Source organism: Coturnix japonica, chromosome 38, assembly GCF_054131305.1.
Source record: "Coturnix japonica strain WE chromosome 38, WE-NBRP24, whole genome shotgun sequence".
Taxonomy (NCBI): domain Eukaryota; kingdom Metazoa; phylum Chordata; class Aves; order Galliformes; family Phasianidae; genus Coturnix; species Coturnix japonica.
In genome coordinates this window covers 2,978,444-2,990,761 of record NC_140700.1, presented here as the reverse complement: position 1 = coordinate 2,990,761, position 12,318 = coordinate 2,978,444, and the positions used below count along the sequence as shown (strand labels likewise).

At 57.4% G+C, this 12,318-nt stretch overlaps 1 protein-coding gene across 38 annotated transcripts in view; it reads left to right on the top strand.

The window, feature by feature from the left end:
- Window positions 1–12,318, top strand: part of PLEKHA6 (pleckstrin homology domain containing A6) — a 44,547-nt gene that overhangs the window by 28,123 nt on the left and 4,106 nt on the right. For 8 of the 38 annotated variants that reach the window (XM_085527151.1, XM_085527149.1, XM_015884949.3 and 5 more), the window contains 18 exons: window positions 135–215; window positions 331–661; window positions 740–812; window positions 1,104–1,204; window positions 3,159–3,334; window positions 3,528–4,016; window positions 4,298–4,802; window positions 5,187–5,273; window positions 6,037–6,090; window positions 7,580–7,660; window positions 8,743–8,814; window positions 9,104–9,184; window positions 9,415–9,564; window positions 9,696–9,791; window positions 10,165–10,276; window positions 10,392–10,531; window positions 10,905–11,054; window positions 12,172–12,295. In XM_085527151.1, coding sequence (XP_085383277.1) covers window positions 135–215; window positions 331–661; window positions 740–812; window positions 1,104–1,204; window positions 3,159–3,334; window positions 3,528–4,016; window positions 4,298–4,802; window positions 5,187–5,273; window positions 6,037–6,090; window positions 7,580–7,660; window positions 8,743–8,814; window positions 9,104–9,184; window positions 9,415–9,564; window positions 9,696–9,791; window positions 10,165–10,276; window positions 10,392–10,531; window positions 10,905–11,054; window positions 12,172–12,295 — 2,903 coding nt within the window. Of the gene's footprint in view, window positions 1–134; window positions 216–330; window positions 662–739; window positions 813–1,103; window positions 1,205–2,518; window positions 2,566–3,158; window positions 3,335–3,527; window positions 4,017–4,297; window positions 4,803–5,186; window positions 5,274–6,036; window positions 6,091–7,579; window positions 7,661–8,742; window positions 8,815–9,103; window positions 9,185–9,414; window positions 9,565–9,695; window positions 9,792–10,164; window positions 10,277–10,391; window positions 10,532–10,904; window positions 11,055–12,171; window positions 12,296–12,318 lie in introns of those variants that run through there. The other 30 variants (XM_085527155.1, XM_085527168.1, XM_085527169.1 and 27 more) reach the window with 22 other exon arrangements.

Genomic DNA, 12,318 nt, shown 5'->3' with positions numbered 1-12,318 from the left:
GGGTGAGCAAGGATGGATAGAGCTCTTTACTTTGCACAGGCGTGTGGGCAGCACCTTGCTGGGTTTCTGTGCACCCTTGGACCTAATCCTTCTCCTACCTGGGTGCTAACGGAGCCAACTATTGTGTCTTGCAGCCACAATGAAAGGCGGAACACCTTCCTGCACCCAGTGACAGGACAGCTTCCAGAAGAGAACTCAAAATTAGACTTGCAAAAGTAGGTTGGCTCCCACCTCCCTTTGGTTTCTGGACCAGGGGTGGGCTGTGGGATCACCTGGGGTGGAGGGAGATGTGGGAACACAGCCATACTGACAACCCCTTCTGTGCCACAGGCAGACCTTGGACATGTCAAGCAAAGCAGGCAACAAGCGCCTGGCGAACAGCAGCAGCAGCAGCAGCGAGCCCTCCAACCACACCATGGTGACGGAGGTGACCCCAGAGAGACCTGGAGGCCGGGTGCGTGCCCGGGTCCATATGGCACAGAGGGCAACAACAGAGCAGACGACGGGAAGTGGGGGTCCCCCCCGGGCACTGAGCTCATCCTCTCCCCCTCTGCAGGCGTCGCGCTCCTCCCGTAAGGGTATTGCCTTTGGGAAGCGCTCCAACTCCATGAAGAGAAACCCTAATGCTGCCGTCACCAAAAGCGGTTGGCTCTACAAGCAGGTGCCCCAACCCCACCGTGCTCCATCCACCTCCCAGTGGGTGCGTGCTGCCAGCATCTCACTGCTAACTCTCTTGCAGGCCAGCTCGGGGGTGAAGCAGTGGAACAAGCGCTGGTTTGTGCTGGTGGACCGCTGCCTTTTCTACTACAAAGGTACAATGTCTGCGGGTGTTCTTGGTTTTGCAGGTGCTTGCTATTTGTGGGTGCTTGCTCCTGTGGGTGCTTGCCATGCTGGGGCACTGAGGGGTTAATGCCCTTCGCCCGCCTCCTGGCAGCTCATTCAACTCAGCTCTCCCTGGCAGCCGAGGGCGAGCATGAATTATTGAGGAGGTTGGCTGCTGAGCAGCAGCACTGCTTGCAGGGGAGGGTGAAGCAACAGGAAGGCAGCACATTGCCACAGGTGGGCTGCTGGGGTTCCTCTAACCACCCCTGTTTGCCCACCAGACGAGAAGGAGGAGAGCATCCTGGGCAGCATCCCCCTGCTCAGCTTCCGCGTGGCAGCCGTGCAGCCCTCTGATAACATCAGCAGGAAGCACACCTTTAAGGTGAGTGCAGGGCTGTGCAGTGATAGGGAGGGGGGGGAGGATGGTGGGGTCCCTGCTGTGCCCTCCTCTCGCTTTCTTGGTGGTGGGGCATGGAGCAGAGCCCAGCTGCGGAGAGGGGAACTGCCAGAATCCCCTGGGATGTGCTGGGGAAACTGAGGCATGAGGGGGGGCAAAGCAGCATCACCTCCTACTGAGTGGGCTGGGAATGCTTTTCTCTCCAAGCCCTGCTCCCATCCTGCCCATTCCAGTGGTATTTTTCAGCAGAGCTCTCTCTACCAGGCACAGAGCATCCCCACCTCCATTTTCGTTTTGCTTGCTTTGTGCATTAGTTGCTGCTCATCAGCCCTCCCTGCAGTGGATGTAGGAGGGGAGAGCTTGAAGGCAGAGAGTGCCTGTCCCACATCTGTCCCTGAGCAGACCCCATTTGTGCCCCCTACAGTGATGCTAAGTGGCACTCACACCTTGCAGCACTGCCACCCCTGCTGCCATGGTCCCTGAGCATCTCCTTGCTACCTTTGATGCACAGCCTGACTTGTGCAAAGCTGAGCTCACACCTCCCTGATCATGAGCTCCACAGACCCACCCCTGCACCTCTGCACTCCCTCAGTGCGTGTGCACCCCGACAGACCCAGCCAGCAATAGAAATACTGAGCCAACCCCTCTGCACATGGGGTTTCCCATCCATGGGCAATGCACACTGCCAGCTGTGGGCTCCAGCACCTCAAGCACTGCTCTGAGTTCACTGTGGGGATGCTTTTGCAATCTGAAGGGCACATTTTTATAGCTGCAACCCTGAAACCCACAGCGAACATGGCTTAGGGTGAGTGATAACTATGTGCCCATGCCCAGAAAGCTGTGTCTGTCTGTGTTGGGAGCAGAGCAGTGACCCAGAGGTGGCTTGTGATGCTGGCTGAGGAGGAGCTCTGGAGGGCTGATATTCAGCAGCTGAGCTCTAAGAACCAGGGGCTGAGGGTACTGATGGATGGCTTTGTCCCATCCCTGGAGGTGTCCAAGGTTAAGGATGGGACCATGGGCATCCTGAACTGGGGGTGGCAGCCTGCCCATAGCAGGAGTGGGGCTGGATGATCTTTAAGTCCCCTCCAACCCAACCACGTTACGGATTCCTGGAGACCCTCCCACCATACTCAACACACACCCAGATGTCCCAAAGCTGTGGTGTCACAGTGATCCCCATCCACCTCCAGGGCTGAGCGGTTCCCAAAGCAAAGCGAGGGCTGCGCCCGCGCTCCCCCTGCTGAGCTTTGACCCCATCTCTGTGTTTCCTCCTCTCTCCGCGGGCGAGGATCCCCCCAGGCAGGAGGTCTGCGAGCGCCCGTCGGCCACGCCAGCACCCAGCATAGGTACATCTGCTTGCGTTATGGGTGCATGCAGAGGGTGAGGGGCTGCATGCTTTGCTCGCCCCGCTCCCACTAACCCGGGGGAGGAATTGGTTTCGTTTGAGCTCTTGCTCGAAGCTCTCAATCTAAGAGGGCTGGAGGCGCCAAGCAGGAGGCATCCCTGTCCCCAAGTGGAAACCCTAAATGGAAACCAAAGGGAAGATTCTGCTGGGTTTTTTCCATTCCTTCCTCCTTGTTGCCTCCTGTTCCTCTCCAGAGAGGGGGAAGGTGGTTGCTTCAAGAAGTCCCAGGGCAACCAACCCTGCCTTCAGCACAGGGTGGGGTGCGGGCATGGAAAGTAAAACCAAAGCGAACTTTCCCCCCCTAAAGCATTGTCTGAACCAAGAAGCCACCTTCCCTCTCATCCTGCATGAAGGGTAACACTTGGACCAGCACTGGGGGTGAGGGCATCACAGTGAGCCTTCATTTCACCCAGTGCTGTGAGGATGCTCCTGGGAAGGATGGAGCACTGCAGCACCAGGAGCTCTTGCCAAGCAGGATATGGAGCTCTCACACCTCCTGTCTGTCTCTCCCCCCACTTCTCTGCCTCCCTGCAGGTGACCGTGTGCTGGGTGGAGGAGATGCCGGCGAGTAACGAGCAGTCCCTGTCTCCCCAGGCCGAGCACGCCGGCATCCGGACGTACTTCTTCAGTGCTGAGAACACAGAGGAGCAGGAATCCTGGATCCAAGCCATGGGTGAAGCTGCCCGGGTGCAGATCCCCCCAACCCAGAGGTCAGAGCCTTGTCCCTGTCGCACTGGGCTGGAGATGTTCCTCTGCCTCTTGGGAATGGGGTGGGGGAGCATGGGAGCAGAATGGAACTGGGGAGCATCAGCATCCTGTGGGAAGAGGGATGGGATGTTGACAGCCATCCTGAGGGTGTTATGAAAGAAAGGTAATGCTCTGCTTCATCTCCGTGCCTTGCAGACATGAGAAGACGGACTCTGAGAACATCCCCCCCAGCAAACACCACCACCACCATCGTAACGCCGTGCACCACGAGCACCCCAAAGCTGAGCCCGACTCCAAGACCAGGGGTGAAGGTGATGGCCGTGGCTCAGAGAAACTCGAGAGAAAACCAGAGAGGATGGAAAGCAAGAAGGAAAACTTGGTCAAAGCCAACGGCATCGCCGGGCAAGAGATTCCCTCCGAGCCCAGCAGCCCTTACCCCGAAGCACCGCGGGTGCCGACGAGCACAGAGCGGCCACCCCAACCCAATGGCTGGCCCTACACATCCCCCAGCCGTCCTGGCAGCACTGCATACCCCCCACCTGATGGGGACAGCGCTGCCCACCGCCGCAGCTTCGCCCCGCGCACCAACCCCGAGAAGATCGCGCAGCGTAAGAGCTCCATGACGCAGCTACAGCAGTGGGTGAACCTGCGCCGGGGCAACGTGCCCCCCGAGGAGCTGCGCAGGTGAGGGGCTGTGAGGTCTCTGGCTGTCCTTCTTTTCTCCACTGTGATGTTATGGGAATATTTTGCCTCTTTCCACTTATTATATCCCCTCTTGGGGTCAGCAAATCATGTTAGCTCCAAGCTGTACACACACCACAAATCCAAGCAGTGTAGGTTTTGGAGTGGATCACCTTGTGGTCCACAGGATGAGGGACACAAGCCAGCTTTCCCAATGCTGCTTGCTTTAAAGATGTCCTGACCTATTGTGACCACTCAGTTCTGACTCCTATCTTCCCTTCCAGCCCCACCAGGTTTTACCCCGTGTCTCGCCGGGTGCCTGACTACTACCCCCCCTACTCACCCCAGTACCCTGAGGACTACCAGTACTACCCACCCGGCGTGCGCCCTGACAGCATCTGCTCCATGCCTGCCTATGAGCGAGTCAGCCCTCCCTGGGCACTGGAGGACAAGCGACATTCCTTCCGCAACGGGGCACCCTACCAGCTCCGGGAATGGAAGGAGCACCCTGGCTTTGGCCGTCAGGATGTCCCAGTCTGGCTCCCTGGTAGGCAGCCAAGTTATTTTGATGAGGTGGATGCTGCCTCTGGATCACTGCGGAGGATGTCACTGCAGCCCCGCTCCCGCTCCGTGCCCCGCTCACCCAGCCAGGGATCCTACAGCCACACTCGTGTGTACTCCCCAGTGCGCTCCCCCAGCGCCCGCTTTGAGCGGCTGCCGCCCCGTGGAGAGGAGATTTATGTCGACCCTGGCACCTTCATGATGAGGAGATCCATCAGTTCTCCCAAGGTAAGCGCTGGGGTGTGCCTGATGGAGGGGACCCTGGTTGAGGGCTGTAGGGTGGGGATGCTACAGTGCAGCTTGTCTCCTCTGTGTGCATGTGTTGGCCTCAAGGTGCTACCAAGTCCTTGATGTGCAGCAGCGGGTGGCTTTAGATCCTCCTTTAGGACCTCCATGAGCAAGGCAAGCTCAAATGGGGCATGCTGGTGGCTCCTGCATGGCTGCTGCACTGCTAAAAGCCAGCCCTGACCCTGCTGAGTGGCTGGGCTCTGTGCCGAGGGGAACAATCTGCCCCCATTTACAGCAGTGCAGCATAGAAAAGGGGGATACAAGGGGATTCCATGTACCTCTCACCTGTCCATGGGGTTTGATAGGGGTCTCCTCTTTCCTCAGTACGACTACCTGGGTGACAGGCGGCCCATCCCTGCAGGAATGTACCCCTACCACTATCCAGCATCCCCCACAGTCCACGACAAGATGGTACGTATACTGCCATTTCCAACGGGCTGAGCTGGGGGGCTCACTGCTCCTCACTGCCCTCAGCCCCATGGGATGGGGTGCAGGGTCTGCTGTGGGGCACAGCTCACCCTCTCTTGGATGGGTGAGAAGGAAACAGCTGCTCCAGGAGGGTTGGAGATGGGCTGCAATGGGGCAATTTGGGACCATGGAGCATGGACTGATGTCTCTGGTCCATCCTGGCCATGCTTTATGGAAAGCCCCTGGCCCTATGCTGGGGTTGAGGGTGCACTGAAGCAGCCTTGCACCCCCCTATGCTTTGCAATGCCCATCTTATCACTGCTCCCCTGGGGCTGGGGTGAGGCTGGTGTGCACCCTGTACCTCCCACCTCCTTACCCTTCACTTTGGGCTGCTTTTGTCCCTGGATGGTGTTTTTTCTCTTCAATTGTGGAGCGGGACCTGCAGGTCCACATGGTGCAGCACAGCCCTGAAACTTCATGGCAGGAGCAGCCACTGCAAGAGGGAGAAGCATAAATTTTCATCAGCTGTCCATGCTGCCATCCATCCTCACCAGCAAGAGATGCAGGGACAGTGAGCAGAGCCCAAGCATAGGGAGAGGGACCTGCACCATCCGCAGCCGTCCTCGCTTTGGGCAGAGGAGGTGGCACTTTGCTTCCCCAGCTGAGAGATCTTTGCATTTCTGCAGCCTTCACCTAACTGCTTTGCTTCTTCTTTTATATGTTTTGTGTGTTCGTTTCTTGCCGCATGCCTGCTGGCTCCGGGTAGGATGAACTTTTAGACCTTCAGTTGCAAAGAAACCTAGAGTATTTGGACCAGCAGGTAGGCAGAGCTGGCTGCAAGCCTCACGCTGCTTACGTCCCCATGTGCCCCATCCCAGCAGCGTCCCTCTCCCTCCCAGCAAGCAGCATCTCGTCCCCTAACATCCATCCTCACCCTTTCTGGGCACTAAAGCAGCACGTGTCATCTTTGATTTGCTTCCTCCATCCTCCTCCTCTGTAGGGTTGTTCATTGCTTGGCAGAAAACCACCCCTGACAGTGTCTTCTATGTGATGTGCTGGAGCTGGGGGGCAGCGGGGGGACATCATTGGGTCTGGGGTGCCTACAGCATCGGTGCTGCAGAAATGGTGGTCCAGGGCTGGGCACAGCATATGGCACCATTGGCACAGAGGTGCTGGGAGCTCACCCAGCATCCACACTGTGCTGCAGGGGGAGGAGGCCAAGCACAGCGCTTTGGTGATACACCCACCATGTGCATCCTCCAAGGCAAGATGTGGGATGCAGAGCTGGGATAGGATGACCAGCCCTGAAGTGACAGCTCTGGGGTTTGGCATGTTGTGGGGTGTTTGGAGAAAAGCCATGAGCTGACCTCATTCTGGAAGCAGAGTGAGGGAGAGCTGTGGGAGTGGTGGGGTGCACCGACATGGGATCCGGAGCCATCGGCTGTTGCTGCCGCCTGGTGCTCACTGCAGGAGCCAGGTTTGCATTGAGGGAGCTGCTCCGGTACAATCTCATTAGTCTGTGAATCCCCATCGGTGCAGCAATCACCGAGATCTGTGTCTGCCTTGGAGCAGAGCCAGCGACACACAGGAGCACTCGGTGCAATAAAAGCTCTCTGGATTATTTCAACGCCGTCGGCAGCAACGCTCCCTCACCGAAGCACTTTAAAACGCTCCCTAAAAAGGCTTTCCATCTCCTCCTCCTCTCCTGCTGACCTCTAATTCAGGGCAGTGCTGCCAAGTCGCTCTTTTAAAACAATTCACTGCTTTATTTTCACTCTCTGCGTTTAACCGGAGAGCAGTGATGTATCACCAGTCTGCTCCCTTGGCTGCACCATAACTGGTGCTGCTCCCCTATGGGGTCTGCTCCTGGATCTGTGCTGCGAGGGCATCTCACATGTAACATATCCCCATGGGAGCACCCAGCTCCGCTGCTTGAAGCCACCAAGCTGGAATGGAGGACACTGCTGTCCCCATCCCCTCCTGAGCAGGACCGTCCCTCTGCTACAAGGGCAGGACACAGAGCTGTTTGTTGGCCTGACCTGTCTGTCTGTCTGCTGGGGCCGTGCAGTGTGTTGTAGCAGTGGGTATCGTGCAAGTTGGTGTCTGTACGTGTGATTTGCTGCCCAGTCCAGGCTGGGTTCAATTTGTTATCTTCAGCCCTTGGGATGCTCTCAGCCTGGGGCTGCTGCCTCCTTGTGGCTTGAGCCCTTGGGATGTCTCTTGGAGCACAATGCCCTGAGGGTTCCTGACCAGCTCTGCGCCCGCGTCTCTCCTCTGACTTCTGACATTTCCTTCCCTGTCTGTCGCAGATGAGTGAGAGCGAAACCCTGATCAGTATGGTGAACAGGATGGTGGAGAGCTCCTCCCCTAGGGCTCAGCTCTACATGCAAGTAAGCCTTGCTAATGCCCGTGCATGGCAGGCCATGCCAGCCTCCCCATGCCATCCCTGAGGTCACCTCTTGCCATTCTGCTCATGCAAACTCCAGCATCCATGCAGTGCTGGCATATCACGCTCTGGGGGTCCCGCTCGTTCATCCCAGGCTTTGCTAAATCCATCCATGAGCCATTCCAGCCCTGTAAACCCTTGTGGTCCTGAGAGCACAAGGTGGGGAAGCAGCTCTGAGTCCTGAGCTCTCATCTGCGTTCGGGTGCTTTTGTGCGTCAATGTGACCAGAAGGTCAAACTGGAGGAACCCAACCCAAGGATCTGCAATCAAAGCAACATCAGGGAGAGGATGCAGCCCATGCACACGGCTGCTCTTCTCCTGCCTGGAGTTTGGAGAGGCTGCAAAAGCCTGGGGACATCTATACTGATGGGTACAGCTCGCAGTGCTGATGCTCTATAGGGATAGGAGGGTGTTTGGTCCCATCCCTGTGCATCCTCTGGGTGAGGATGGAGATGTTGCATTGCCTTCATTGGCTGAGCTCCATGCAGGATCTGCATCCATCAGGCTCTGGCATTTCCCATGTTCAGGTCTGTTAGCATTGTCCTGTGGTTTTAAATCACTCTGAAGAAGCATCTTGCTTTCTAGCAATAATGATCCCCTTCTTCCTATCTTATGCCTTTCATCTCAAGGTCTTGGAGGCATTTAATTGGTGAGGTCCTATTAGTAATTTAGATTTCCAGGAAAGGCAAATGACTCACAGAGAGAAGCTGGATGGTAAACAGGTCCTGAAGCAGCAGCTGATTTATAGGCGCTCTGACTCCACTCAGTGGGATTACAGCTTAATCTTGTTGCCTTCATTTCCTTGGCCGTGTAATGGTGGTGGTTGTACACCAGGCAGTTAATGAGTCACGAGACATCTCTTGGCATCAGGCAGAGAGCTTGGCTCGGTGCTGTTCACCCAGCCCATGGCACTGGGGCTGGCACTGGAGCTCCCTAAGGCTGGGGCAGAGGGATTGCTCTTCCCTGCAGGGCTCCTGGCAGCCCCTGGGACCCCAGAGCCAGGCTGACCCCGTGCTCTGCTTTCAGGTGACAACACCCTTCCCAGAAGCCTACAGGGAGACCCTGCATGCCTACAAGATAAGCGAGCAAGACACCGATGTAAGAGCAAATGTCTGTGCTGCATGTTCTCAGTCTGTCCCCTTCTATTCCCGCTGTCCCCGTGTGCCCTGTTTGCTGCAGGCTGAAACCCACACGTTGTCCCATCCAACCAACGTTGTGTTCTATGCCCTGGCTGCATCCTATCTCTCCTGGAGTGAGATCAGCCCTCTCTCAACCCTCCTCTTGGCACTGGTTGAGAACAGATCTGTTTGCATGGGTGCCTGGAGCATCCCACACCCCATTTCTGGGCTTTCACTCATTCCCTTTCTCTTTTTCTTGCCTGGAACAGAAGCTGCTGGGGAAGCTCTGTGAGCAGAACAAAGTGCTGCGGGAGCAAGAGAGGCTGGTGCAGCAGCTCCGAGCAGAGAAGGTTTGTGGTTCACATGGTTCTACGTGGTGCTGCAGCAACACCAACAGCCCCAGGGCTGAGTGCAGCTGGGGATAAACCCCACTGCAAGGCAATGGGGATGGCGAGGAAGTGGCGTGTCCTGGTTGCCTGGGGTTCATCTGTGGGCTGGGGGAGTTGTTGTGCTCATGTCATGGTCCCATGCATTCATGGCCCATTGAGAAGGGAGCTGCAGCACTTCTTGTTCCCCTCAGGAGAGTCTGGAGAGTGCCCTGATGGGGACGCACCAGGAGCTGGAGATGTTTGGGAGCCAACCTGCCTACCCTGAGAAGCTGCTGCACAAGAAGGAGTCTCTGCAGAACCAGCTCATCAACATCCGTGTGGAGCTGTCACAGGCCAGCACGGTAATGGTGCTGCTCTGCATTTCCTCCCCACACCCATCTGTCCCTAATGCATGGAGCACCCAGCAGATCTCGCACCGGGTAATTGCTGCAAAACAAGGGGGCAAATCCACCAACCTCGACTCCTTCCACAGGCCTTGGCCAACAGCACAGCTGAGTATGAGACCCTTGAGAGCGAGGTGTCTGCCCTGCACGATGACCTCTGGGAGCAGCTGAACCTGGACATCCAAGTGAGCATCCCCCGTTGTTCCCAGTCCCATGCAGATGGAAGCCACCTGGTTCCTTTGCTGAGAGTGAATTTGCAAGCAGCTGCTGGTGCTCAGCGCCCTGCTTTGACTTTGCCTAACAGCACATAGGTGCTGATGAAGGTGCTTTGCTTCTGGTGCTGATGAGGGGCTGCAAGGAGCCGGGGGGGTTCCACCAGCACCACCCCAGCCTGCAGCTCCCTGTGGGTGTGATGGCACAGCCCCCCCCAGGGCCATATCTGTCCCTGCTGAACACCCCCTAGGCCTGCCCCATTGCTGGGATGCAGCCAGGATGGAATATGCAGAGCAGGGTGGCAGCAGGGGCTGCTCTGACTGCTGCCTTCCTCCCCCTTCACAGAATGAAATGCTCAACCGGCAGATCCAGAAGGAGATCTGGAGGATCCAGGATGTGATGGAGGGGTTGAGGAAGAACAACCCATCCCGTGGCACTGACACAGCTAAGCACAGAGGTGAGAGGGCTCTATCCCTGCACGGCACAAAGCCCAACATGGCACATCCCTGATGACAGCACTTTTGGAGGCACCGTGCTGTGATACATGCACTTATTTCTGCTTTCCTCTGCAGTTGCCATCGGCCCCTCAGGCACCTACAGCTCCAACAGCCCTGCCAGCCCACTGAGCTCCGCCAGCCTCACCAGCCCCTTGAGCCCCTTCTCCCTCATCTCTGGCTCCCAGGGCTCACCCACCAAGCCAGGGCCCAGCGAGGTGAGTGAGCTGGGTTATGCCTGTAGATCCCTTTGTCACCATCAGGTCCTTCCTTGTCACTTTGCTCAAGGTCCAGCAGTGTTCAACTCACCCACATCCTTGTGAGTTTGAGGTGTAACGTGGGGACTCCCCACAGCCATGCCAAGCAATGCTGATATCTCCAGGGGGCTGACAGCTCCAGCCCTGCCTGACCCTACTGGGAGATGGGAAACACCCCCCTGTGCATGGGGATACCTGGTGGGCAGCAGCCTCTGAGCTCCCTCCTCCTGCTCTGGCCTTTCACTGTGTTTTGTCTCTGTCTCTTTCTAACTCTCTTTTCCTTCCCATCTCTTAGTTTCTCTGCTCTCACGCCTAATGCTCCTCTCCACCCCAGGAACCCGGTCCGCCTCGACCTCCCCTCCCCAAGTCGTACATCCCCCTGGAGCCTCCTCCGACTGTACCTCCACTCCCTAGCGAGAGCCGCCCCTGGCCGTACCCCACCTCCCCTTCCTGGCAGCGAGGCGGCGAGTCACAGAGGGGACAGGTACCAGAACCTCACCAGAGCAGCCCCAAGAAGTGTCCCTTCCCTCCATTCCTCCCTCCCTCCCTCCCCAGAGGTTGGGACCAGAGGATGGGGCTGCCCACAAAGGCGATGCTCAGGGGGCAGCAGCATGTGGCACTGCCTCTCCAAGGGGCACAATGGGTAGAGTCCCCAAGGCAGCTTCACTGTGTCCTCTCCAGGTCCCCTGTGCTTGTGTACATGCTCAGGATAGAGATAGGCTCCCCTGGACAGCTGGAGGAGATGCAAACCTGCTGCAGCCTCTCTGCTTTCCTCTGCCCTCTCCTCTCTTGCTGTCTTTTCACTCCCCTCTGTGCCAAGGGCTCAGCTGGCCTGGGGTAGCCACATGAGTATACCCGATCCTAAGGATCTCTGGTGGCATCTCTGCCTGGGAATGGGATCATGTTTGTGCTTTGGAAGACAAAGCAACCTGGTAGACCTGAGAGGGGCTCAGGATGTGTGCACATGGGGCTGTGAAAACAGGGAATGTTTGTGCAAGTGGCACACCCAGCATCCATTCAACCACAGGGTACCACAGTCACGACTGTGCTGATCTGTGTGGTATAAGGTGTGTTGGGTTGTATCATCTTCATGCAGAGCACAGGGCAGCGATGTGGGGTCACACTATGCTCTTCAGCCTCTCCCTGACCCCCTCCATCACGCTGGATCTGTTGCACTGTTACCAGGGGAGGACTCTGAAAGCAGCCCTTGGCTCCCTGCTGCTGTCTGCTGTCCTACAGGGCCCCATTCCCTCCTGCACACAGGGGCTGGAGCTCAGTACTGTGTACCTCCATCCTGTAGCTCTTGGGTACCACCTCTGAGCCATGTCAGGACTATCCCCTTGTAGACAGCTTGAACTTCATTACCAGGACAGTGATGGGTGCCTGGCCCCAATGGGTTGGGGCAAGAACTGCAGAGACCTCCCAGCCCACATCCCCACTGATGGAGCATGTCTGGGGGCACAGATACTGCCTAGACAAGTGTCTGTGTGCCCACCTGCTCCTGGGGCTGTGTGCCACCCCATGGCAGCGTGCTGTGCCCAGGCACCCTGTGACTGCCCTGCATAGTGATGGCTCACTGCAAACCCACTTTCACCCCACAGCCCAAATCAACCTTGGAGCAAAGCAAGAAGGAGACGCAGCGAACAGCTGCCTCCGGCCCCACTGCTGAGGGGTTGCAGAGCAGGCAGGAGCAGGAGGCAGAGAAGCAAGCTGCCCTCAATAAAGGTAGGTGCCACTCAGCAGCTCCC